The sequence below is a fragment of the Manis pentadactyla genome, chromosome 3, assembly GCF_030020395.1.
Source record: "Manis pentadactyla isolate mManPen7 chromosome 3, mManPen7.hap1, whole genome shotgun sequence".
Taxonomy (NCBI): domain Eukaryota; kingdom Metazoa; phylum Chordata; class Mammalia; order Pholidota; family Manidae; genus Manis; species Manis pentadactyla.
Genome location: NC_080021.1, coordinates 126,280,793 through 126,304,631, shown reverse-complemented (window position 1 = coordinate 126,304,631; position 23,839 = coordinate 126,280,793). Strand labels below are relative to the sequence as shown.

At 48.8% G+C, this 23,839-nt stretch overlaps 1 protein-coding gene and 2 long non-coding RNA genes across 5 annotated transcripts in view; 1 reads left to right on the top strand and 2 right to left on the bottom strand.

The window, feature by feature from the left end:
* Positions 1–246: 246 nt before the first annotated feature.
* Positions 247–7,632, bottom strand: LOC130683093 (NUT family member 2G-like). The gene is made up of 10 exons (XM_057499362.1): positions 7,557–7,632; positions 7,049–7,255; positions 5,259–5,455; positions 4,738–5,075; positions 3,770–3,898; positions 3,284–3,423; positions 2,557–2,963; positions 1,926–2,042; positions 769–1,603; positions 247–467 (listed from the first exon to the last, which is right to left on the bottom strand). Exons 1-10 carry the CDS (start codon positions 7,630–7,632, stop codon positions 247–249), a joined length of 2,667 nt encoding a protein of 888 aa, XP_057355345.1.
* Positions 7,633–9,669: 2,037 nt separating this feature from the next.
* The window catches only part of LOC130682940 (uncharacterized), a 59,293-nt gene continuing 45,123 nt past the window's right edge, over positions 9,670–23,839 (top strand). The window contains exon 1 of the long non-coding RNA XR_008996407.1: positions 9,670–9,956. This is a non-coding gene — a long non-coding RNA (uncharacterized LOC130682940). The remainder of the gene's footprint in view (positions 9,957–23,839) is intronic.
* Positions 14,914–23,839, bottom strand: part of LOC130682941 (uncharacterized) — a 68,939-nt gene continuing 60,013 nt past the window's right edge. For 2 of the 3 annotated variants that reach the window (XR_008996409.1, XR_008996410.1), the window contains exons 3-4: positions 18,457–18,555; positions 14,914–16,719 (exon numbers count right to left, since the gene is read on the bottom strand). This is a non-coding gene — a long non-coding RNA (uncharacterized LOC130682941). Of the gene's footprint in view, positions 16,720–18,456; positions 18,556–20,763; positions 21,780–23,839 lie in introns of those variants that run through there. The other variant, XR_008996411.1, reaches the window with a different exon arrangement.

Sequence of the window (23,839 nt, the reverse complement as noted above, 5' to 3'; positions counted from 1 at the left end):
ACAAGGTGCCCCCCCTGCCCAATCTCCTTTCTGAGTGCCCCGATTCTCCTCCCAGCCCGATGCCCTCTCTGTGCTGAGGGAAGAGGGACTGTCCACCAGCCCACACATTTCATTCGCCCACCGAGGCCGGAGGATGGGCCTTCTACATCGGTTGTGGAGCCTTTCCCCTCATGACATGCCTTTCCTCTCTGCTCAGCCCACCAGGAGACCCTGATGTCTGAGCATCCCCCAGTGCCCCAGCCCGCTTCAGCGAGAAAGGGAGGGCCCCCCTCTGGACAACTGCTGTCTGCAGGCTCTGTCCAGAAAGTGGGCTGGTGCTGCAGAGGGCACAGGGCCAAAGCAGCGGCCATCCTTAGACGACTGGGGTCCTGTGATGACGCTGTGTCCTGGGGACTCCCAAAAGCGGCCTCCAGGAGAGCAGGGGTGGGGCGGGGGATTTATGGGGGTGGTGGGCTCTCGGGAGCCATCTGGAGAATGCACATGAATGTGGAGGGGGAACGGGGACATCATCGCCTTGGGTCCCGGAGCCCGGGACCTTCTTGCTTTCGGCGCCCCTTCCCATGGAGAAGCCCAGATGCCACCAGGGGCAGAGACCCAGAGCATTTCGTGACAAAACAGGCTTTATTTGCATTTGCATACAAGGCCCAAATGGGCTGAACCCCCCCCACCGCCCCACACCTTTCCCACCACCCTCTTATCCCAACCCCAACCAGCCACCCCCAGGGGACCCGCCCTCCCGCCTCTCCCACCCCTCCCTCCCTGTCCCACAGCAGCCAGGATCAGGACTGGGATGTGGAGGAGCCCGAAGCTGCCCTGGAGGGCCGGCTCCTCCCTCCTGGCTGCAGGGCCGCTTCCTACCCTTCCCTGTGATGAAAGGGTCCCCCCTTCTCTTCTGGGGCTGGGAGGGGCGGCCCAGCCCCAGAGCCAACGCTGGAGCCCCAGCGACCCTGAGGATGGCCCCTGGCAGGGGTGTCTTCCCAGCAGGGGCTGGGCCTGCACGCGGGGCCCGACTGCTGGCCTTGCCAGCTGGAGGGCCAGCGGGGCTGAGGCCCGGCTTGTGGGGAGAGCGGGCCTGGGGTACTCCACGGCGGAGGAGGTCTGAGCCCGGAGTAGGACTCTGGGGCAGTCCCCAGGATGGCAGCGTGTGCTGAGAGGCCAGGAGGAAGGCCAGGCTGGGGAGCTCCTCCTCGCTCTCACTGGGCCTGCCCGTGGGCCCCAGGGGCTCCCGAGCAGGACAGGTCTCTCCCGGAGCAGTGGCGAGTCTGGGCCCCAGGCTGGGGGAAGTGTGGCACCAAGCCTGGGGGGCAGGGGGCCGCCAGCCAGGCTTCATGGGAGGGGGCTCCTGGCGTCCTGGAGAGGCAGCGAAGGCTTTGGGCCCGGACACACCAGCATCTCCTCGGCTGTGCGCCTGGCGCTGCCCGCAACCAGCCTCTGGTGGGAAGGCTTGGTCGCTGGCCCCTACCTGGGGGCCGTGGCTGTGCCTCTGGGGATCCTGGCTGGCCACAGGGCCAGAAGGCCTTGAGTCCGCTCGGGGTGTGCCGTGACTCGGGGGGCCCCGCACACCCTCCTCCTGCTTCAGTTCCAGGAGTCGCTTCTGCTCCAGCTGCGAGGAGGGTGGGCACCGTGAGGCGGCCCGAGAGGGGGAGGCGGTGCCACGCCAACGACAGCCGCTGCGGCTCTCCTGCCAACCTCACCCTCCAGCTTGGTGCCCCGGCCTGCGTCCTCCCTCTCCTCCCCGGCTCCCCACATCCTCTCCCTGCCGTACTCCTGCCCGGCCCCCACCCTCAGAGAGGCCCTCCCTGCCACTTCTGCCATGCAACGCAGGGGGACGGTCAGGAAGGAATCCTGTCCTGGGCTCCCCTGCCCTGGCACACCCGGGGTGCCCCTCTCCAGGCTCACCTGTTTCCTTCCCTTTCCCAGCTCACCTGTGCCAAGGACAGTCCTTCCTCCTGCTGCAGCTCCTCAGCGAGGGCCAAGAGATCCAGCTGGGCTTCCGGGCAGGGCAACTCCGCCAGGAAGCGTGGGTGCAGCACTGCGTCCACCTGGCCCAGAAGGAAGAGGCTGTGAGCATCCTTGGAGGGAATCCCCTGGGCATCCAGAGGACCCGGAGGGCGACGGAAAAGCAGAGACCAGCCCCAGCCTCCACAACAAGGGGCTGTTGGAAAGACGTGGTCACGGTCCCCGACCACAGGCACACATGCACACGCACAACATATACACACGTATATGTGTGCATGCCACACACCCCACACGAGACGTGCACGCAAACATATGCACAGCCACACAAGTATATATACCGGTACCTATGCACACACACAAGCACGCACACCAACACCCCGCACAACCCTGGCTCACCTGGGTTACCCCTGTACAACACGCAGACACACACACACATATACACAGCTACATATGCACACACACACACACACACACGCACACGCCAGAGCTCAGGAATAAGAAACAACTCAATTCCAGCTGCCTGGGCACCACCCCGACCTGGGTGGTAGGAGTGCCGCTCCCCGAAATCCTGTAGCACCCGGGCCAGGGCCAGCCTACCTTGTTGAGAAAGTCTTCCTGGGCACAAAGCTCATTGATGTAGGTCAGGAGACCCGGGTCTGGATAGAGGCCCCCCTCTCCCTGTGGCGGCTTGGAGCTATCTTCCCCACGTTCTCCGCCGGGCAGCCCCTGAGCTGGGCCGCCGGGCCCCAGCAGCCCTTCCATGATCTCCAGGAACTCTGTCACGGCCTCGAGGGGGATCTCCATCGGCGCCTCGGTGTGCGGGCTCCGCCGGCATCGCGGTGGCTGGGCGGTGGCGAGCTGGGCCATGGCGCCGGCCTTCTCGCGGATGCGTGCTGAGGAGGGTGCAGGGAAGGAGTGTGGGTGGCCCGGCCGCACCTCCCCAGCCCTGAGCGTGCTCAGGGAGTACCGAGCTCGGGGACATTCCCGTGGGGGGTCATGGCCAGCTGGTCCGCAGGCACCAAGGTGTGAAAGTGGACACAGGGCCTCTGAGGGCTTCATGCTGGGGTGGCGGGAAGGAGGCCCGCCCTCCTCCCAGCCCCCAGCCCCTTCAGCACCCTCTGTGGGTCTCTGACCAGGGCAAGGGGGGTGGCCATGTCCTAAACCTGGCCCATTCCCGTCGGGTCCAAGGGAGACCCCACGCTACTGGTGGCATCGAGGTCACTGCCCAATGCCCCCGGGATGAGGAGGACCGTGTTGGGGACCGCGGCCTTCCCAGGCTCCCACTGCCTCTGGCCTTTGGCTCTGGGGGAACACGGTGGCATACCTCGCTTCTGGCCCCGCTCTGGGGTTGAGGGCACCCGAGCAACAGGCCTGAGGGGTGCTGGAGGAGGTACGCCCTGTGCCGCCTTCATCCACTGTGCGTTCTGAAAGTGTCTCGCCTCCTCGGCCTCGAACTCCATGAACCTGGGGCAGGGGAGGCACGGCCCCTTGAGGAGGAGGCCTCCCGGGCCCAGGCAGGGAAGCAGTCAATGGAGAGGTCAGACGGCTAGGTCATGGGGTGTCATGGCCCTGGCCGTGGTGGGGAGGCAGGCTGCCTGGGGCACCCGACCCCATGTACAGCCCCAGGGCCCGAGTCTGAACCCCACCCCCCAATGTCATGAGACCTTCATGTCTAGACAGAAAAGGTCAGGGTCTGGCCAGGTGGGGCTCTGGGGCAGGGGAAAAGAGTAGCCAGCCTCCCAAAGTGGGGGGCGTGCTTCCAGAGGGGTACAGGTCTTCATCCAGCCCTTGGCCCGGGGCCCTGACTCACCTTCCCGCCATCACATAGTAGATGCTGCGCTCTGACTTGCTTAGACAATGCCACTCCTGCATGCCCCGCTGCAGGACCTCCTCCCGGGTCATGGTGGGGTTCTGGCGGGCCAGGGTCCGAAGCACTGGGCTGTAATTTGCCCACTGCGGTCAGTCACCATCTGCAGCCCGGAACCTGCCCACCCCACCTCACACTGTGGAGCCCGCATCCCCAGCACGGAGGACTAAGCCCAGGAGGAGACCGGCAGGGTCTCGGCGGTAGAGGCCAGCCTTCCGGGCCACTGTGGTGCCGCCTGACTCCACAAGCCTCCGCCACGGACTGCGGCCGCCTGTGCCCTCAAACCGCAGCTGCCCACTGTGGCCTGGAGAGCGGGGCTGCTCCTCAAATTGGCCCTTTCCGGCTAACAACGGCAGGCGTCCAATGGGCGAGCACAGGCCACGCCGTCAGACACCCTGCCTGGACAGCCCAAGGCGCGTGCTCTGCAGGCCTCTGAATGCAGTGGAGTGGTGTGTCAGGAGGGGCCCGGCCATGGTGGGGCTGCCCCGCTCTGGGCTCCGAGTGTGCCGCCCCCCTGCACCAGTCCCCCCGCCTCTCCCGGCCTGGACCCTGCACCCAGGAGGGCAGTTGGGCAGAGAGCTGTCTCCTGGGCCCTGGGGTCCCCCGCCTCCCTGAAGGGATGCCCAGGCATCATCCCCTCAGCCCCGTGTTAAAAGGGGACAGAGCCCTGAGAGCGCAGCCTCCAACCCTGGGCCTGCCGGCCAGGGGCCCCACTGTGAGCCCGCAGCGAGCCTGTGGTGAGCATTGCGGCCAGAGGCCGGCTGGCTCACAGGGGCCGCCCGCGAGATGCGGCCTAAAGGATGTCACCACCAGAAGTGACCGCCTCCCGACAACCAGCCCGGTCAGAGCGAGGACGACACGGCCCTTGATCCAGGCTGGACACCGTGGCTTCCCCGTTGGACGACACTCACATGAGGAAGCAGGACAGTGCCTCTGCATCGGGAGTCTGGGGCAGGTGCCTGCGGGCCAGGGGCTTGCAGTGCTGCCAGTGCCGGAACTTTTTGTTCACGCTGGTGCGGTGGCAGGCGTTCCCGGGTGAGGCGGTGGGCTGCGAGCAGGCCGGGCCGCTGTTCCTAGCAGCCCCAGGTGGACGAGGCCTGGCCATCGCTGGGAGCTCGCCAGAGGCCAGCTGGGCAGCTGGCACTGCAGCTCGAGGTGGACGGTGCAGGGACCAGCGTCCATCGCTAGCCTGGGTGCTCCAGGCAGGAGGGGCGGGCAGGATGGTCTTCCCTCCCGAGGCCGCCAGGAACTGGGGCACAGGACACACAGCACCCCCACAGAGGGCCCCAGGAGTGCTCCCATGGAGAGGGGCCCGAGTCACGACAAAGGTCTGAGGCAGGGGAGCCTGCACGGGCCTCTGTTCCGGCCAGACGTGCACAGTGATGTTGCAGGCCCCAGGCCAGCCTGAGCCACAGCTGGCCTGTCCTGCCACCAACGGCGTGCTGGGGAAAGCCGGCAGCACCAGGGTGCTTCCTGGGGGCAACACTGGGCCCAGGAGGTTCGGTGGGTGCTGCTGCCAGGGGGCCCAGTGTGGCGGGCCGAGGACGGGAGGGGCTGACGGCAGCACTGTGAAAGATGACGCGAAGCTGCCAAGGTTGACGGTCCCCTGCGGGCCCGGCACTGGAAACGCTGTCAAGACAGGAGAGGTGCTGAGAGAATCTGTCCTGGGAAGGGTGCCCGGGACTCAGGGGCCGGTCTGCTGGTGGAACCGGGCAGGGCACAGCTGTCCGCAGGGGACAGTCAGGCCCCGACCAGCTGAGACCGTTCCCCTGGAAATGTCTGCCCCACCCGGGTTCCCGGCCCACTCTGCCAAGAAGAGACCTCCCAGCAAGTGCTGCGTTTGTGCCACCAGACCCTGGCCTCATGGCTCTCTCCACACAAGACTTGCAGACACCTGCCTGCGGGGACGACCCCGACCACAGCCCGTGAGCCGCAGGGCACTCATCCCCGAGGTATGGTCCGGGCCCTGGGGCCTTGAGACCCGGCAGTGTCTAAAACACCGGGGCCCACGCCCCTCTGCTTTGCGGTGCCCGTGCCCACATAAATCCCTCTCTTTCTTGCCTGACACAGCACACGAACGCACTTGAAATGTCCCTCTGCACAGGAAAGGCCCCGGGACCCTGACTGACATAACCCATCCAGAACCACCCACAGCACACCCTTAACATGGGCCAGGGTCCCTGCCACCGCTCAGGAGCTCCATTCCCAGGAGAGGGTCAGTGGAGGAGGTCTCGTGTGCCCTGAATTCTGTCACTCGACAACCAGTGTGGGCTGCAGAGCCTGGGAAAGGGCTGGCAATGGAGAGCAGAGGGCAGTCAGGGGAGGATCCCTCCGCTTTGGAAAGGAATCAGCACGTGTAGATGTCCCACGGGACAGGCAACCATACTCCACGTCCACTATCATCCCTGGGTTAGTGACTCGCACACAAGCAAACGCCTCATCTCAAAGGTGAAACGCAAAGCTCAAGTCTGTGAGACACTGGACAGGAGGAAGTGGCTCTGCAGAACTGAGTCTCCTCACAGGGAGAAGGATTCAGGATGACTCAGGAACCCAAGCCCTATCCTGCTGGCGTCACCCAGCTGCCGTGTCCCCGTTGAGCCCAACAACAGCCCACTGCCCAGAGGAGAAGAGCTCTGGCTGGAGGGAGGGCGGGAGGTCGGGGCTCCGGCAGCCAGGGGACGCTGTGGCCTTGCTCGTGGAGAGAACATGTGCCTGCAGACTTGGCCATAGATAGGGCCCCTGGACAATTTTCTGGCTCAGGCCAAGTCTCTCTACCTCTCCTAGCGCACTGTGGGGTCTGGTAAAGTGCAGTTCAGATCCCTTGGGATGACATCGTGGGGCAAGCACTGTGCCCCGGAGGGTGACTCAGGGCTGGGCTTTCCCGGGACACCCTCCACTCTATGCGGCCACTACAGCCTCCCCAAACGCAGGGTCCACGGCGTGTCTCCTTTCTAGAAAGCAGCAGCATGTGGGCGGCGGTCCCTTCTCCCTGCTCAGGGCGCTTCCCTTGGGTCACCTGACCCACCTCCAGAAGCCACCTCCCCAGGGCTTCCTCAGCTTTCCAGAGCACCCCCCCACCAAGCAGGTGAGATACCCTGGGGCCCAGAGCTCTCTGCCCCCTTGACGGTCTAACCACTGTGCCCGGATAACAGTCACATTTGAATCCCAGGGACCGGTGGGCGGTGGCCCCTGAAACACTGCCACCCAGCCTTCAGGCCTTACCTCCTCCTGAAGTCATCACCACAGGCTGAGATCCGACCGCAGCCGCTTGGCCGTTCCACCTGGGGAACCGAGTCCAGGACCAGAGAGCAGCCTCCTCCACCAACTGCTCAGGATCCCACTCAGCCAGGGCAAGTTTGAATGTAAACAGGCCTAGAATGTAGGGGCCCAAGACACTCTGCAGTGGGGGAGGGGCAGAGGGCAGGCGGGCTGGGGGCACGAGGGAGGGGGAGACATTCCACGGGCACTCTGGCAGGTGGGCAAGAGCACAGGTGCTCTTCCAGCTTCCAGCGCCACACCCTCGGTGGGTGCCTCTCTTGGCCGCTTACAAATCGTTTTTCCGCCTCACAGCACCAAGGTCCTAGCTGATGTTCCCGCTACTTTCATTCTGTGACCATCCACCTAGTTTGCGGCCGGGGCCCCACTGCTTCCTACTGCCCGTCACTGACTTCCACAGAGGCTAGGCTTTCTGAACCCATGGGAACAGGTGCTCTGATGAGCACACAGGTACTCATGGCCACGGGCGGCCCTGCGTTTGAAATGGGGATGTCTGTGCAGCCGCGGCCTGTTCGGGGCACTGTGCCCATCGCGCTTCAGGGAGCAGCCCGTGCGTCCCCAGGGCTGTGTGTGGAGGCCCTGCAGACCCCAGCCAGGCCCCCGTTGTTGGAAAGGCCCATGCCATCAAAGAAAGGCCCTGCGGCCTCCACGTCCAAGACCAGAAATTCCTCCTTCGCGTTTCTTGGAACATCACCCTCCTGTTAAATACGTTTTTTACCTTTTCGATGGTTTTAATGTACTATCTCACACAAGTAAGACCTTCGCATGATTCACAGTCCATTGTAAACACGGAAAGTACAGTGGCGAGTCTTCCTTCCACCTCTTTCCCAGCAGCCCAGATCTCTGTCCACCGGGAACCAGTGTCATCTGATTGTGCAGATCTTCTCAGACATGTGCTATGTGGCCAAAGGCAAATGCATTCTCTTCTTATTTTTTAAATGCTTTCAGTTTTCTCTTCTGGTGAAAATTCATTTATGTTCTGATATATTTGCAGATATTTACAGCCTTGCAAGCAAGTCACAGTGAGCTTTATTTAACAGAACTCCTGCTGGGGATTGAAAAAAGAACAACTTGCAGACATCTCCCAGGACTTGGGTTTTTATCATGGGAAACCTTAGATGATTTTCACCAAGGAACTTCATATTCAGAGGGATGATGAAGCAAAGCATGGTACTGAGACACTCACGAGAGGCAGGCTTCCCTCTTGCTTCCTCCACCAATTGTGGACAAGATTCTCCCTCACGGCTTTCATGTGGGATTTGCTTGTTCTTCTCAGGACCACCGACTGGAAAACTGTATTGTGGAAAAACTATCTCGTCCCAATTCCACACCCCTTTTTATATGACTCCATCAGAAAGCCTAGGCTCCAGAAGCAGATAGAATTGTTAGCGCAAATGTGTTTGACAACACCAGCCATGCGAGGGGGAGATGACAGTCCTCTGCACTCTGATTTCTGACCATTCCTGCAGGAAGGCCAGGGGCGGGTGTCTTTCGAGCAAACAAAAATCTCCAGACGTGGGTCTCAGGCCTTAGCGGACAGAGGATCTTCCTCCCAGTCAGGGAGGAGCAGCAGAACGGGGAGATCACGTGTGCACACAAGGTTTTAGTGTGGTAGGTGAAGCTGCGGAGTTGAGACCCGGTACCCACCTTGCAACAGGCTGGACGGGTGTGTGCAGCTTCTGGGAATGCATTAGAAACTCAAGTCCCAAAGTGGCTTCTGCTGCCTGTCTTTTTCATTGCCAGCTCAAGGGCTGCAAAATTCCCTCCGGAAGAGGAGGGGAGTAAAGCTACTCCTACGCTGCCTGCTGTGCAACTTCAGTTGGCCCCTTGGCCCGTGTGGATCCTTGTCAGAGCGCCATGCTCACGGAGGAGGGTGTTCCCGCCACCCTCCACCCGGAGGCGTGCTCGCGGGGAAACCTGCATGCACTCAGCAGGTGCCGTGAAGGGGACACGTAGTGCAGCAGGCCCGCGGAAGAACCCCGAGTGTTTCCCTGGTGGGTCTAGAGCTCTGAGCGAGGAGTGTTCTCTGAGAGTGATTTTTATGTTTTAGGTACTAGTCCACTGTGAGACGTATGTTTTGCAAATGCTTGCTCCCAGTCTGTAACTCGTCTTTCCATCTTGTTAAGGCGATCACTGGCAGAGCAAATGTTTTTACTATCGATGAGGTCTGGCGGGAGGCTCCCGCCAGTCTCTCGGGAGGGCCGCCCCTGGACTCGGGGGCGGGGCGCGAACCTAGGGAGGCAGCCTGCTGCCCGTGAGGCCTGTGAGACAGGACGGCTGCGAGGCGGCCAGCCTGCGGTGCGTGGGCGGCCGAGTGCAGGGTGCGGACTGGGGGTGCGCAGTCCGCAGGCGGCGGAAAGGAGGCTCGGCTCCGATGCCCCGGGACCCTGAAGCCGGGTCCTGCCAGCCGCGGATTCCCGCTGCGCCTCGCGCGTCGCGCGCACGCGCGCCACACGCCCAGGGAGCGGGCTCCGGGCGCGCGGACCAGCGGATCCAACGGCTCCCAGGATCCCTTGCGGCGGACCGCTCGGGCTGCGCGCGAGCTCGCGGGGCGGGGCCAACGGCAGAGCAGCCGGTCGGGGGTCCGTAGCGGCTACCTCGCCCGGCGCGTGAGGGAGCGTGGCTGCCGCGTCCTGGCTGCCGAGGGGCTAGGCGTCTACCTGGGGGCGGGGACACGCGGGCTGCTGCCGTCCTCTAGCTCTTCGGGTGATCTTCCCGCGGAGCTGCGGAAGCCTGGGAGTCCCGTGCTGCTGCCCCCTCTGCGAGCCAGCCGGCGTCTGCACGGGGACCGCGGTGTCTGGTTCTGCGGTGGCACTTCGTCTCCCGACGTGACGGTGTCGGTCCCGTGAGATCGGTGAGTAAAGTCGGGGGAGGTTGGGTGTCATTTGGGCTGTAGTTATGAGGAGATACCGCGCTGTCTGAGAGGGCGGTTCGTAGGGGGCGCGCGGAGCAATCGTGGGGTGCGGCTTTTCGCTGGGCGGCGGCACGTGTTGGGGGGGTAGTGGGGCGCAGAGCTGTCTGTGCACTGATGGTGAAGAAGGCCTGCGCGTGGAGGAGTCCTGGGGTGTCGGGTGTGGTGTGCAGCGCACCTGGCACTCTGGGGCTTCGGGGAACTGTAGATGTGTATGTGAACGGTCAGGGTTTGTCCGTGAAGACTTGGGGATAGAATTGGTTGTCTAGGAAGTGAAGGTAGGAAGGCACATGTGTGCCCTTTCATGCATCCATGGGGGCTGGGAGTTGGGCATCCTCGTCGGCGTGCAGGTGGATTGTGTCACATACTGGTATGGAGGGGCGGGGCGCCCTGGAAGCGGCTCCTTCTGTCTTGGGATAGTGGATGCTGCACAGTTCTTTCCGGCTCTGCTCAGTGCTGCCTGATCTGTCGCCAGAAGTGGGGCACGCTGGGAATATTTGTACCAAGTACACACCACACGCGACGTCTTTCCGGACTACCCCTGAGAGCTGTTTCTTAAACCTCTACCAGCAGAGCACTGGTGTGGGTGAAGCATGTACATGTGTGGAAGACTCCAGGTGAATTGTGAGCGGGACCCTGGGGCTGGTAGCCCTTGTATGTGCCCAGACCCTGGTCATCCTGTCATCGCATGGTTCGTCCTTGGGCTGGCCCTTTTTAGGGCCAAGGAATCCCTGTAGATGTTGGGAGTTGTGGGTTGGGGGAGGTCTGTGCCTTAGGCATGTGGGTGCCCCTTCTGCACTTGTGTGGTCCTGGCACCTGGGTACCAGGTTGGGAGGTCCTGGTGGGCAGATGGCAGCAGTGCATTAATCATGTATATATTTCTCCCATTTTGACATGTTAAGCTTGTGTGGCTGTGGAGAGACTGTCCCTTCTAGGACTAGCCAGTTGTCAAGAGCTAGGAAAGGGCTCACTGGGATCTCATCTTTCATATGCAATCCAACAAATCCAGAGTCTACTGGCCCAGCTACCCCCTTTATCTAATCTCACACAGTTAGCCCAGGTTTCCCCTGACCTAAATCATCCTAGGGCACGTAACTAAGCAACTAGAGACCACCGCTGTAGCCTAAAACACATTAGAATTATTCATATATTTTATCAGAATCTACTTCAGAATATATTACTTCATTCCAGGAAGATACATAAAAATGATACTCCTGTATATGTCTGTTTCCCCTTCCCCCTTTTCCATTGTTTTTGTAGATAATGTTATGTGCTGCAACCCAGCAACACATTGTTGTAATTATTACTTTATGATTTTATTTCTTTTAAAGAAGTCTACAGAAGAGAGGAAAAAAGTACATATATATAGTTTGTGATATTAACCTTCCTATTTACCATTTCTAGTTCTCATTTTTTTCTGTGGATTCACATGATTATCTGGTGTCACTCTTTCCCCTCTACAGCTTTGCTTTCTTTTACCTCCTTTGTGCCATTATTGCCAAAGATACCATGTTTCTGTTATAGGCCCCAAAGTAAAAGCATATGCATATTGTTTTATGCAACTGCATTTTAAATCAGTTAAGAGAGAGATGTAGAGGAAATATGCAATTTTACTCTCTTTAACAATTATTTACTTAATTATCATTAATGGCTTCTTTTTTTTCCAATGTGGGTTTGAATCACAGTCAGGGGTTGGCCTGGAGATCTTTTGTATTTATTATAAGGTGGGTCTCCTATAAGAACATTTTCTCATTAGATATATTTGGAAATGTCTTTATTTCACCTTCATTATTGAAAGATAATGCTACTAGATGTAAGAGTCTTGACTTCTTGGTTTCTTTCAGAGCCTTGAATTTGTCATTCCACTCTTCTGGTTTCTGTTGTTTTCAATGACAAGTCAGTTGTAACTCTCTATGTGTAACTCATTTTTACCCTGATACTTTAAGTATTTTCTGTGTGTGTTTGGGTTTCAACATTTTGAGTATAATACTTCTGGGTGTGGATATCTGCCTTTGCATTTATCTTATTTCGATTTGTTGGGCTTCTTGGTTGTATAAAATATTATTTTTATTTTTATTTACACCATTCATCAAATTTGGGATATTTTAACCATTATATTTGAGATTTTTTTTTCATCTTTTCTCCTTCTGGTAAGCCAATTATGCATATGTGTGTATGATTAGTGGTGTTCCACATTTCTACAAGGCTCCATTGTTTGTTTATTTGTTTTATTCTTTTTCTTTCTCTGTTCTTTGCTTTGAAAGTCTCTATTAATCTATCTTCAAGTTTGCTGATTCTTTCTCATGCCAGCTCAAACCTGCTGTTGAGCCCTACTAGTGGATTTTTCATTTTGGCTATTGTACATTTTGATGACAAAATGTCCATCTGGTTCTTTTTTATGTAATTTCTATTTTTTTGTCAATATTCTCTGATGAGACATTGTCATCTTTTACTTCTTAACACATGGTTTACTTTTATTATTTGAACATATTTATAATGGCTGCTGAAATCTGTTTAATCTGACAACTGAATCCTCTTACAGGTAGTTTCAGTTGCCTGCTTTTATCCCCATGTCTGAATCACATTTAGTTCTGTTTCTCTGCATGTCTCAGTTTTTAAAATTGGAAACTACATTTTATTTAATTTGTTGTAGCAACTCTGGATACTTATCTCCCTCCACCAAGACTTGTTTTGCTTGTTTGGTTGTATATTTCTTTAGTGACATTCTTACTGACTTAGAATGTGAAGTACATTTCCTCTTTACTGAGCCATCTCTGAAGTCCCTTCTCATAGTTTGTACCCTTGGGTATGTACTCAGTTGCCTGATTCTCCACCTACCAGGATTTCTGTGTTTTTTTAGCCGGGCTTTGTTGACTGTCCCTTTCCTTAGTCTCCCTGTTAAGTTTATAGCTGGTATGTTTCTACTGGTATCACATCCAGCTATTAGTCTCCATTACTCACTAGCTGGTTTCTTTTATTTTCAGCAGTTTCCTGGGACATAAATTACTGCAAAATCTGATTCAGTGTTAGTTGGACTCCTTTGTAGAAGAAGTCTGTGATGCTAAACTTTGAGACTGGCTCTGATACTACTGGGTTCTTCTCTGCTGTCCATTTTGAGTCTTCTCTGTAAAATATTTAGCTGGTCTGCCATTTCACTTACTGCTACCATGCTACCAGCCTCTTCTTTGTTGACCACCAATACATTCATTGTGTTTGAAATTAGCAAACCATATTCCTTTATGGAGTTACAGAAATTTTGATTTTATTTTCTCTGCTGATTTCCTGTTTTCAATTTCATTGATTTCTGAATTAATTTTTATTATTTTTATTCTGCTAACTTTGAGTATAATTTTTCTTCTTTTTCTAATTTCCTAAGGTGGAAACTTAGATTACTGATTTGGAGTTTTCCTTTTTTTTCTAACGTATTCATTCCATGCTATAAATTTTCCTCTAAGTACTAATTTTACCGCATCCCACAAATTTTCATAAGTTGTATTTTCATTTTCATTTGGCTCCTTTTCAAATTTCTCTTTGGACTTTTTCTTTGATAAATGTGTTATTTTGAAATGCAATGTTTAATCTCCATGTATTTTGTGGTTTTCTAGCCATTTTTGTTATTAATTTCTAGTTTAATTTCATGATTTGAGAACATAATTTGTATGATTTATATATTTTACATTTGTTAAAGTATTTTTAATGGAACAGATATTCATCTAGCTTGGTAAGCTTGATGAATATCTTCCAGGTAAGCTTGAGTAGAATGTTCAGTCTGCTGTTGTTGAATGAAGTAGTCTGTAGTTGTCAATTATACCCAATCGATTGATGGTGCTATTGAGTTTAACCATCCCTTACTGTTTTTCTGCCTGCCAGAACTGAACATTTCTCATAGAGGGGTGTTAAAATCTCCAATTATAATAGTGGATTCATCTATTTCTCCCTGAAGTTCTATTAGTGTTTACCTCACATATTTTAACACTCTTGTTAGGCACATACACATTAAGAGCTGTTGCATTTCCCTGGAGTGTTGACCCCCTTATTATAAAGCAATGCCCCTGATAACTTTAGTCATTCTCTAGTCTGCTCTGTATGAAATTAATGTAGCTACTCTTCCTTTCTTTTGTTTGATTAGTGTTAGCATGATATATCTTTTTTCACCCCTTCATTTTTAATCCATATGTGTCTTTATATTTAAAGTGGTTTTCAGGTAGACAACATATGAGTCTTGTTTTTGAACCTTTGTTTCAGTCTCATTTTTTAATTGGTATAGTTAGACTATTGATATTTATGATTATTATTGATATACCTAGATTTTGTTATTATTGAAGTATTATTGAAATACAATCTCATATTGGTTTTAAGTATACAACATAGTGGCTCAGCAGTTATCCATGTGTGTTATTAAATCCTCACCCCCACTAGTGCAGTTACTGTCAACATAGGAAGATCTTACAGAATCATCGGCTGTATTCTCCATGCTGTCCTACCATCCCTGTGACTAACTTATGATTGATATTTTGGTACCCTTTTATCCCCCTCACCCTCTCTGGTATACTTGGATTATTAGTACCTACCATTTGTTCCATTTGTTACTTTTTCTATGTGTTGCTCTTGTTCATTGTTCATATTAACCTCCTTCACAATTTATTCTGGCTTTTACTTTCAGTTGAGCATTCTGTATGATTCTATTTTTTCTCCTTAGCCTATCAATTACACTTTTTTCTTTTTTTTTTTTACATATTGCTAAGAGTAGTTTTCCCAGAGTTACCCAGTAAGTAAACTGTGTCCCATAGGTGAATAAAACTATGCCTTTACCATAAAATATGTTGAAAGGTAGACTGAAATAGTAAGTTTTTAAGATGAAACAAAATACATCAATTAACTTATACACAAAAAAGATGAACTGGCTTACTTAATAGAGCAATACTTCTGACATTTCATCAACCAGAGCTTAAATTATAAGAACATTTTAGGACTGTCTAAAACGACTCTTTATCGGATTAGTATAATTAGCTGAATTTCTGTTTAAGGGTGAAAATTGCTCAAGAACGTAGAACTTTAACATGTATTTGCCCATTCTTTTGAGAACATTCTATAGCTCTGCCACTTTTTGGAAGATGAGCCGAGTGTAAGGAAGCCTCGAGTATAACTAGGCACCATATGCATAACAGGCACTTGACAGATTACTGTCTGTTAGATTTGTTGATAGAAACAAGTTAATAAGAACAAATCATAGGAAACAAAATAAATAGTAGTGCTAACAAAATTGTGAATCTGTATTTAATTGTAATTATGCTTAGATGTTTATTGAAGAATATTAACAATTCATAAATTTACATTGGGCATTAGAGAGAATAAGTGGATTGGCACAAAACCCTTGAACCCCTAAAGGTGCACTGTATTAATGATACTGTGGAAATAATTCTGGCAAAGCCTCATTCTATTATGCCGCAAAAAAAACCTATAGGAACACAAGGGGGCCAAAACGCCAGCATTTATTGATAGCCCTTCCTGGGAACCATATGTTGAACTATCCTTTAGAGATAAACAAGAGTCTAATATATGGGGTGGAAAGACACATGGTGACCAGAAAGCATGTTGCACCTATGACTGTCAGTCTTTGAAGAAGTTCTTAATAGGATTTGGGCTTATTTTAATCAACAACAATGTGAATAATTTACCGAACTTGTAGTGTATTATAGACAGTGGTCATGTTCCATTAATCTTAAATAATCTTCACAGACTACCCAGAAAAGAGGCATAATTATGTTCATTATAAAAATGTGAAATTCCAGGTTTAGAAGGATTTGGTGTCTTGCTCTGGCATTCAAAGAGCTGGTTTGAAAAGCTCCAGCTATTAGTCTGACTCCAAAGACCATCTCATTTTGCTGAATCACAAGTATTCCTAAATCTTAGGTGCTGCCACATATTTTACCATTTCAACTTCCCCCTTTAGCTTCTCACCCCCTCTTTGTTTTCCCCTTATGCCCTGGGTAATTTCTTTTAAATTTCAGACGAGGAGATGCATGCTAGGTTGCTCTGTAGCATCTCAATTTAGTATTCTTAGAAAGTTATCCTGTATGTGATCAGCAGTTTTTTATTTCTGTCACCGGGGTGGACATGTTCAGTATAAACTACACAGATCCTGCATACAGCCTGGCTAGACATTTGAGTTAGCTGAAAATATTTTGTATCATAAGGAGAATGCAAGTTTTCCATCTTTATAGGTTTTTATACGTGAGTCATTTGAAATTGTAAACATTCCTTTGCCAACCATCTGAAACCTTCTGCGTGAAACGACATCGAAGTATCCCCCTCATACTATCCACCTCACCATGTCTGCTTAGATTTGCCACAGCAGAAAGTGTGGTCATTTCACTCCATATAAAAGCCTGCTTTCTAATTGGCATTTTTGTATCTAATTTCTATAGGGCACCTTCACGGTGTCTGCTCAAACAATAGTCAGTTTTACCAGTAGGAGTTGAACTCCAAGTAGGTCCTCCTGTAGCAAGATTGACAGGCCTTGTGGTCAAAGTGTTTCTTTAAGGTGTTAGGAGGCTCCTCTGCTGGCGGCCCTGCAGCATGCTGTGCAGTACCCAAAATGTTGATTGTGGGTGGATTTGAATTCCTTGGATCTGCTTAAGGCAAAACAGTTTCCTGTTTTCATTAAACTCTGAAATTCAGGCTTGCCGTGAGGCTATTCAGAAATCTGAAACAAAATTGTAGGCAAATCTAAAAATTCTTCCAAAGCCATTTAAATAAGAACAAAGTTTCCTTTTATATTCTTAAGTCAGCTGAGTTAAAAAAAATATCCCAAATATAGGGTCCTATCATTTTAAACTTGACATTCTACAACTTTATCCATGCCTGGTTGAAGAGGCGTTCCCTGGCATCTCATTTATGTATTGATTTTCACTCTAGACAAAACTGTAAAGTGAATAAATTAATTTTTGACATTTAACCACCTCTTTCTTCTCTTCACCCTTTCCCACCTCAATATATATATATATATATACCTCTTCTGGTAATTTCCTCTTCTCATTTTCCCTACCCTGGACCCCAATTTGGGTACTCTCTCCTATACTGAAGTTTATCTTCAAGGAAAGATATGAAATCTGTGAGATTTCATATCATGCTCATTATCAGCACACCTCAGTGGTAGAAAATTGATTTGATGAAGTCTGGGTCTAGTTTTCTAGTCTCTAAAATCATATTCTAACTGGGACCACCTACTCTTTCTATGTGCAAAAGTGACACAGATTTAGGGTAAAAGTTGTCTTATATGAAAGAAAACCTATGAGAGGGTGTTTTCCTTGATACAGAAGAAACTACGGTATTTTTTTTACATAACAGTGTTAATGTGCCTTACCCTACTACATCCTTATGAAACCAGGGACCCTACATAGAACCAGTCTCAATAAAACAGTTAAGCAAATTATTTGTGAAATAGCCATTGATTATTGTCTCGTCTTTTAACTTCCCAATCACCTAGTGACAAGAACCTGAGAAGAAAAATTCAGCTTGTTTACCATTTCTCTGCTTATTTTTGAACATACTATATAGTTGGGAAGGATTAGGTTTTTCTTGATTTCACAGAAAAATTTATTATATAATGTTTTAATTAAAAAATAATTTCCTTTTTATTTGAGGTCAAGGTTCTTCCCCAGTTGGGCCTGAAAGGTGAGAATTGTTCTCCTAAAAATACTGATGGAGGTCAGAAGGTCATGAGAGAGTTAAGCTTTCTCTATAATACGAATGAAGATCAACCTTTGTATTCCATGAAAAAGTAGGAAACCTAAGTGGACTCAAATGACTTCCTGATGCTAAGAAAAACTCCTTTTCAAACTATGATATTAAGCACAGGTAATCTTCCCTGTTAATATCCATAGAAGAAAAAGTAAAATAGTTGACTTGAAAGCTCTGGTATAATTTCTAACAGGTACAATTACTTTGACTCTTGAACTAAAAAAAAAATAAATACAAGAAGTATAGCATAGGAAAAATACATAAATAAACAAATAAGATCAAAGGTTTAGGTTTCTACACTGACACTACTTTATAAGCCACTCATTACCAAAATAAAAATAAACATTTTACATTTATGATCACTTTTCACTTCATAAATGTCACTGTTCTCAGGATGTATGGGCCCCTATGTTCAGTGCCTTGGAATCACCTCTGTCCTTCCTGCCCCACCACCAGCGGGGCTCCCTTGCTGGCTGACGTGCAGTTGGTTTGGCTAATGGGAGACACTGGCATAGATAGCCGGGATTGACAAGTCAGAGCTCAGTGTTTCCTCCCCACTCACAACACCCTCCATGCTCTGACAGCGACTGCCCTTCTGGGGCCCTGACAACAGCCTTTCCTCCCATTGATCTCTGGCAATGGCAGTAATGGTTTTCTGTTACTGCCTGTCTTTGGTGTCACATCTCGTTGGGTCCCTTACCTGTACTTTGAAATCTCTTAATAAAGCCATCTTGGTGAAGTCTGCCTGGGCCTTGAGGAATGCAGCAGGGTATTTTTAATTAGTGTCACATTACATTGCCTAAAAAATATTGTAAGAAAGGAAAGCATTTTTAGAGATGTAGCATACTTGTAAGAGAAGATCCATTTAGGACTTAAGGTGCTGTAAAGTTAGTAGAAGAAATGTGGTTATATTTTTACTGTCTCTATTTTATAAAAATGAAAATTGCAGGACTATACGTTCTGACTTAGACTGGAATGCACGTTACATTACTATAAGAGAAGATGAAATTGCAGAATGATAAAAGTATAGGGTAAAGCACATTGAAATAAAATGACCACCACCGCCATATACAGGGTTTGTATATAAGAAGGGCAAAAATTAGGAAAATTTATACGAATTTGTTAACTTCAGTAGGGTCAGGGTGGTGGTGGTAGCAAATTATTATTTTCTTTATACAACTGTAAAAATGTGCCTTTTGTAATTTAAAAAAAATCTGAAAAATATTTTAAAGACCAAAATGATGCCGGGGTTCTTGTTCATGGAGTTGAAGAATGAACATCACAAACACTCAAGAAGGTAGGAGAGCCAGGCAGAAGCTTTTATTTAGTTATAAAGCAAGAGGGACAGAGCTCGTGGCTCAGGCCAGGAGGGGACAAGAGAGCCCCGGGGTGGTGCTTTGTCTAGGGGACTTATAGGCGGTTGAGAGACAAAGGGCTAGGGATGCATACCTATGAGATGGTCCCAGAATGTTTATGTTTGAAGAGACATTAAGTTTCTTATTAGTGTTTGGGTTTATTTACAAGAAACTTACTGCTCTGATTCCCTCCCAGGATAGCAGCTTCCTGGTCTGGGAGCATATCAATCAAAACTGCCTGCTTTGCTCCCAAGGTGGGCTAAGTAATTGTGTTTGTTAAAGAGTATGTTAAGAAACTTACTTTTTAACTAATTTGGTTTTAAAATGCAATCTTATCTTCAAGGTGGAATCCTTCCTGTTTTTACTACATTGTTTTGGGCTTGCTTGCTAAATTGCCCAGGCTGCAAATCCCTTGATTAGGGCTGGAGGAGGGAAAGCAGCACCTGGATAAAGTCAGAAAAACAAACTGGGCCGCCCAGCAGGCCAAAGCAAATCCCACAATGGATTCTCTTGCTTTGTTCCCCCTTCCCACCCCCCCAGGCCCTCATCCTACTCTGCCTAAACCCACGGTCCCTGTCTCAACATGCATGCACTCAGCAAACCATGAAAGGAGATGTCCTCTTGCACATCCAATATTTAATCCAGCTTGTGACAAATTCCTGTGGTCTAGTCTCTTTGAGCACAAGCAATGGAGACTAGGACCTGAATTTAACTTTGAAGACAAATCAACAGTTAACACAGATACAAAGAGAAAAGTAAGCAAAGCCTCTGTTATGTCAGAGGACATTTTAAGAATTGTTCACTGTTGGTTTCCAGTTGTGTATGGTTTTTGAAGATTATATCTCCAACAACAAATATATTTGAATTCTTGGTAAGGCCCAGTTTTAAAGACTTGTGATATAACTTGAGTTTTACTATAATTAAGATATTTATGATTTTATTATAAGAAGATTGGTAGAAAAGTAATACAGCATCAACATTAAGAAAATAAATATCTGTGTAGTGTCAGAAAGCTGTTCAAATAGCCTGTCTTGTTCTGTATGATTCATATGCTAATTTAAACTGTTGTACAGCACTAGAGAAAATATAAATACTTTATATAATGGTGGCATTATATTAAGAAAATGCTTCTGAGCCATGAAATTTTATAGCACAGTGTTTCAGAGCCTAAAACTTGTGAACATTGCTAAAAGTTAGGAAAAGTTTTGGAACTTAGGAAAAGATGTTTAGCTTTGAGAAAGCAACTAATGTATCTTCTCTGTTCTCATGGTCCAATGACAATTCAAGGAATCCAAATACTCATAAAATTGTAATAAGATGAAGCCAATAAAAATATCACATAATTTTCAGATATTATGAGAATAACAGTTTGCTATCCTTCATGAAACTTAAGACATTTATTAATAAAACCTGGACTTTAAGAGATTTATATCAGAAGTGATCATGAGTCCTACTGAATTAACTCCACTTTACTTGTCCATGTTTTGCATGGGAGGCACCTTCCTTCCCAAGGCTGCAGCCACCTGAGACAGAGATGGTGTTTGCCTCTGGAGCCAAGGGCAGGCAAGGCCCATGGGAAAGTAGAGTGAAGATTCTACAACTTGTCTGTAGAAAAAATCTACATATTTCTTCAATTTTAACACACTTGTTAGGAAAGCAAGTTTTGTCTTCATGCTACGTTTCATTATTAGATTTTTCAGTCTTAAATTCAAGCTTCTAAGAACAGCAAAGCAGTATATTCATCAACTGTCTTGACTATCTCTTGAGCTTTTCCTGAGTTACTAATTCACCTTCCCATCTGTCCTGCCCCATAATACAGTCTTCTTCCGCCAGGCAAGGCACCTTTTCCTACTACAGAATTGTTGCATATCCTGCTGCTGTTCCTGAAATATCCACGTTTTTTTCTCCCTGATTTCTCCTGGACAGTGCTTTCAGATCAGAGGTCACCTGCTATATCATGCCTTCCCCAAGCCTGTCTCCTCTGGACTTCTCCCATTCTACTGAGCATATTGCATTGCAAGTACTTTTTTAGTGCATCACTTTCACAAAACTGGTATATTTGAGAGGTGATTTTGTACCACCACCACTTAGCATAGTGTTCGAATTATAACCATATTCAATATTCAGAGAGTGAATAAAGGGATCAATGCCACAGACTGATGATAATACAAGGAAAGATGAGACTGGATGGGTCAAAAGCATTGTAGCATTCAGCTACAGGTAAAGGTAAAGCTGAAAAGGTAGCTTTGATCTAAAAAATCCATTTACTTTTGCAGCCAGCAGTTTGAACCCAGTAAACATCTTGTAGTTAGATTCATTCAAACATCCATTCCAATCTGTCAAGGTCATTTGGATATACAGATTGTTTCTTTGTGCCACTCCCTGGATTTCCTTTATAGCATTGTAATAGGGTTCTCTGGAAAAACAATGTATGTGTAAGATTTATTGTAAAGAAATGGCTCATGTGTTTATGGAGGCTGCCAAGTCTGATCTGCAGGGTGACTTGGCGGGCGGAGACCCAGGGAGAGCCAGGGTTCGAGTTTGGAGGCTGCTGGGCAGGAGCAGCCAGTGCTATGGTGAAGCCCAAAGGTAGGCTGCTGGATTCTGTTTCCAACAAGCGTTCATCGTCTTGTTCTGTTCAGGCCTTCAAGTAACTGGACAAGCCCACCTACAGTATGGAGAGCAAATGGTTTTACCAGTTAAAATGTTAATGTCATCCAAAATCTTCCTTGCAGAAACACCCAGAATAATGTTTGACAAAATACCTGGGTACCTTGTAGCTCAGTCAAGTTTTAATTTGAAATTAATCATCACTTCATTACTTTTGATGGATTAGATCCTATTTAGATAGAGACTGCAAATAAGCAAGCCACCAAACAACCCAGAGGACCAGTAATGAAAGCTGCCCTTTCCTGAACATCAGAAGGGCTTGTGCCTCTCACCCCCGAGAGGCCGCCCTGTCCATGTGGCGCTTTAGCCCAGAACTTCTGTCACCACCTTCTGAAATCTGTGTTTAGATTAGGAGCCAAACTTGCTGACAGCTAAGGTATTTCTTACATCTGCTTCCCCCATCTTGGGCTTCAGTTCCTTCTGTTGGCATTCGTTTTACATTTTCCCATCTGAAATTCCTTCTTTACAGATGGTGAAAAACAAACACAAGTTAGTTATTTCTATTTTCTTCTTATCTTTATGAGCTTTGCCCAAAGAGCAGACCTACAGCTTCTTTGGTCTTGTTTTTCTCACAGGCATACTGAAAAGTTTCTTTGGTTGCTTTTAACAATCTTTGCAAGTGTTCGTTTGTTCTGGGCCTTAGCTTCCTTCACTTTGCTTCCTTTTAAGTTGTGCTAATGCTCCTTTTGGTCACAAATACTCTTTCTTTGGCCCCTTCTCCCATTTCTACTTCACTGGAGTCATCTGGTCTGGATTTTATTTTGATAGCTTGTCACATTGCTGAACTATTATTACAAATCTAGCTATAGGTTTAAAGGAACAAGTAAATGTGAGCTTTTGCTAAAGAGCAATGAATACTCCTTCCTATGTACCTCTGAGTAGATAGGAATGATAATGTCTCTTTTTATGTGGGTGCTCTGATGTCTGTGAGGTGATATTACGTAGCATTTCCCATTTTTTTCTCAGATATTATCTTCAAATTAGAAAACCAACTCAAATCTCTAATATCTCAGAGCTTGAAATTATTAAGAGTTAAAATTCACACAAAAAACATATTTCATTGGAATATACTTACCATCTTCCTCACTTTTTCAAATCATCTTTGAGGTCTCAGATAAACATCTGACTATTCTCAGGGCTCCCTCCTCGGCACAGTAAATCCTGAGATGTCACGATTGTTGTTTTCTCAAGGATTCTGACACTGTCCCTTACTAACTGCATTGTAGCCAAATGCAGACAAAGGATCCCATCTGATACTTTGCAGGTTTATTACTTTGGGCTGAAAAAAATCTTCTGGCTGATGTCAGTCATGCTGATGGACTAATATGTCTAGAGTATATCTGTTGCCTGTTAACTTCAGGATTACTTAGATTCTCTTCCATTTACTCTGCTCTCATATGCTCTCCAGTCTACATTGGCCTTTGAGGGCAGGAAGTCTCTTTGAGATCTTACAAACCTGACATACAACCCTCTTTCCGTCCCTGTGTAATAAGTCTTGGAAGACTCTATACCCTTTTCATGCCTGGTATTCTGGTTCGGATACTAATCCTGTCAAATCTCAGAGTTACATAGGAAGTAGTATTCATTGCTCTTTAGCAAAAGTTCACATTTACCTGTTCCCTTAAAGCTATAGCTAGGTTTGTAATAACATTGGTTATAATGTCTTCAAATTATTATTTTTAAATTCTCAGTCATATCTGGTATCTACAGAAATCATTTCTTTTAACAGCTTAAAAGAACACACATTTATTATCCCACAGTTTCTTCATGCCAGGAGTCCAGGCACAGCTTTGAGGGGGCTCTGTTTGGGGTCTCAAGGATACAGTTAAGGTATCAGCTAGGCTGCCATCTCACTGAGGCTCAGTGGGAAGAATCTGTTTCCAAACTCATTGAAGCTGTTGGCAAAATTCATTTCCTTATGGCTGTAGAACTGAGCATCAGTTTCTTGCTGATGTTTGGCTGGGGTCCCCTCAGCTCCTTGTGGTTGGCTGCTCATAGCTCTTTGACACATGGGGTTCCCCTACATGGTAGCTTGCCTCATTAGAGCCAGCAAGGAAG

What these genes read in the sequence shown, in the direction of transcription:
- LOC130683093 (XM_057499362.1), bottom strand. Translation starts at nt 7,632, where the DNA reads ATGGGCACAGTGCCCCGAACAGGCCGCGGCTGCACAGACATCCCCATT. An exon ending in AGGGCCGCCCGTGGCCATGA is followed by an intron (nt 7,256 to 7,556) that starts GTACCTGTGTGC and finishes TCGTGCCCCCAG; the next exon opens with CCCGCCTGCCCTCTGCCCCT. An exon ending in AAGGACTGTCCTTGGCACAG is followed by an intron (nt 1,604 to 1,925) that starts GTGAGCTGGGAA and finishes CCCTCCTCGCAG; the next exon opens with CTGGAGCAGAAGCGACTCCT.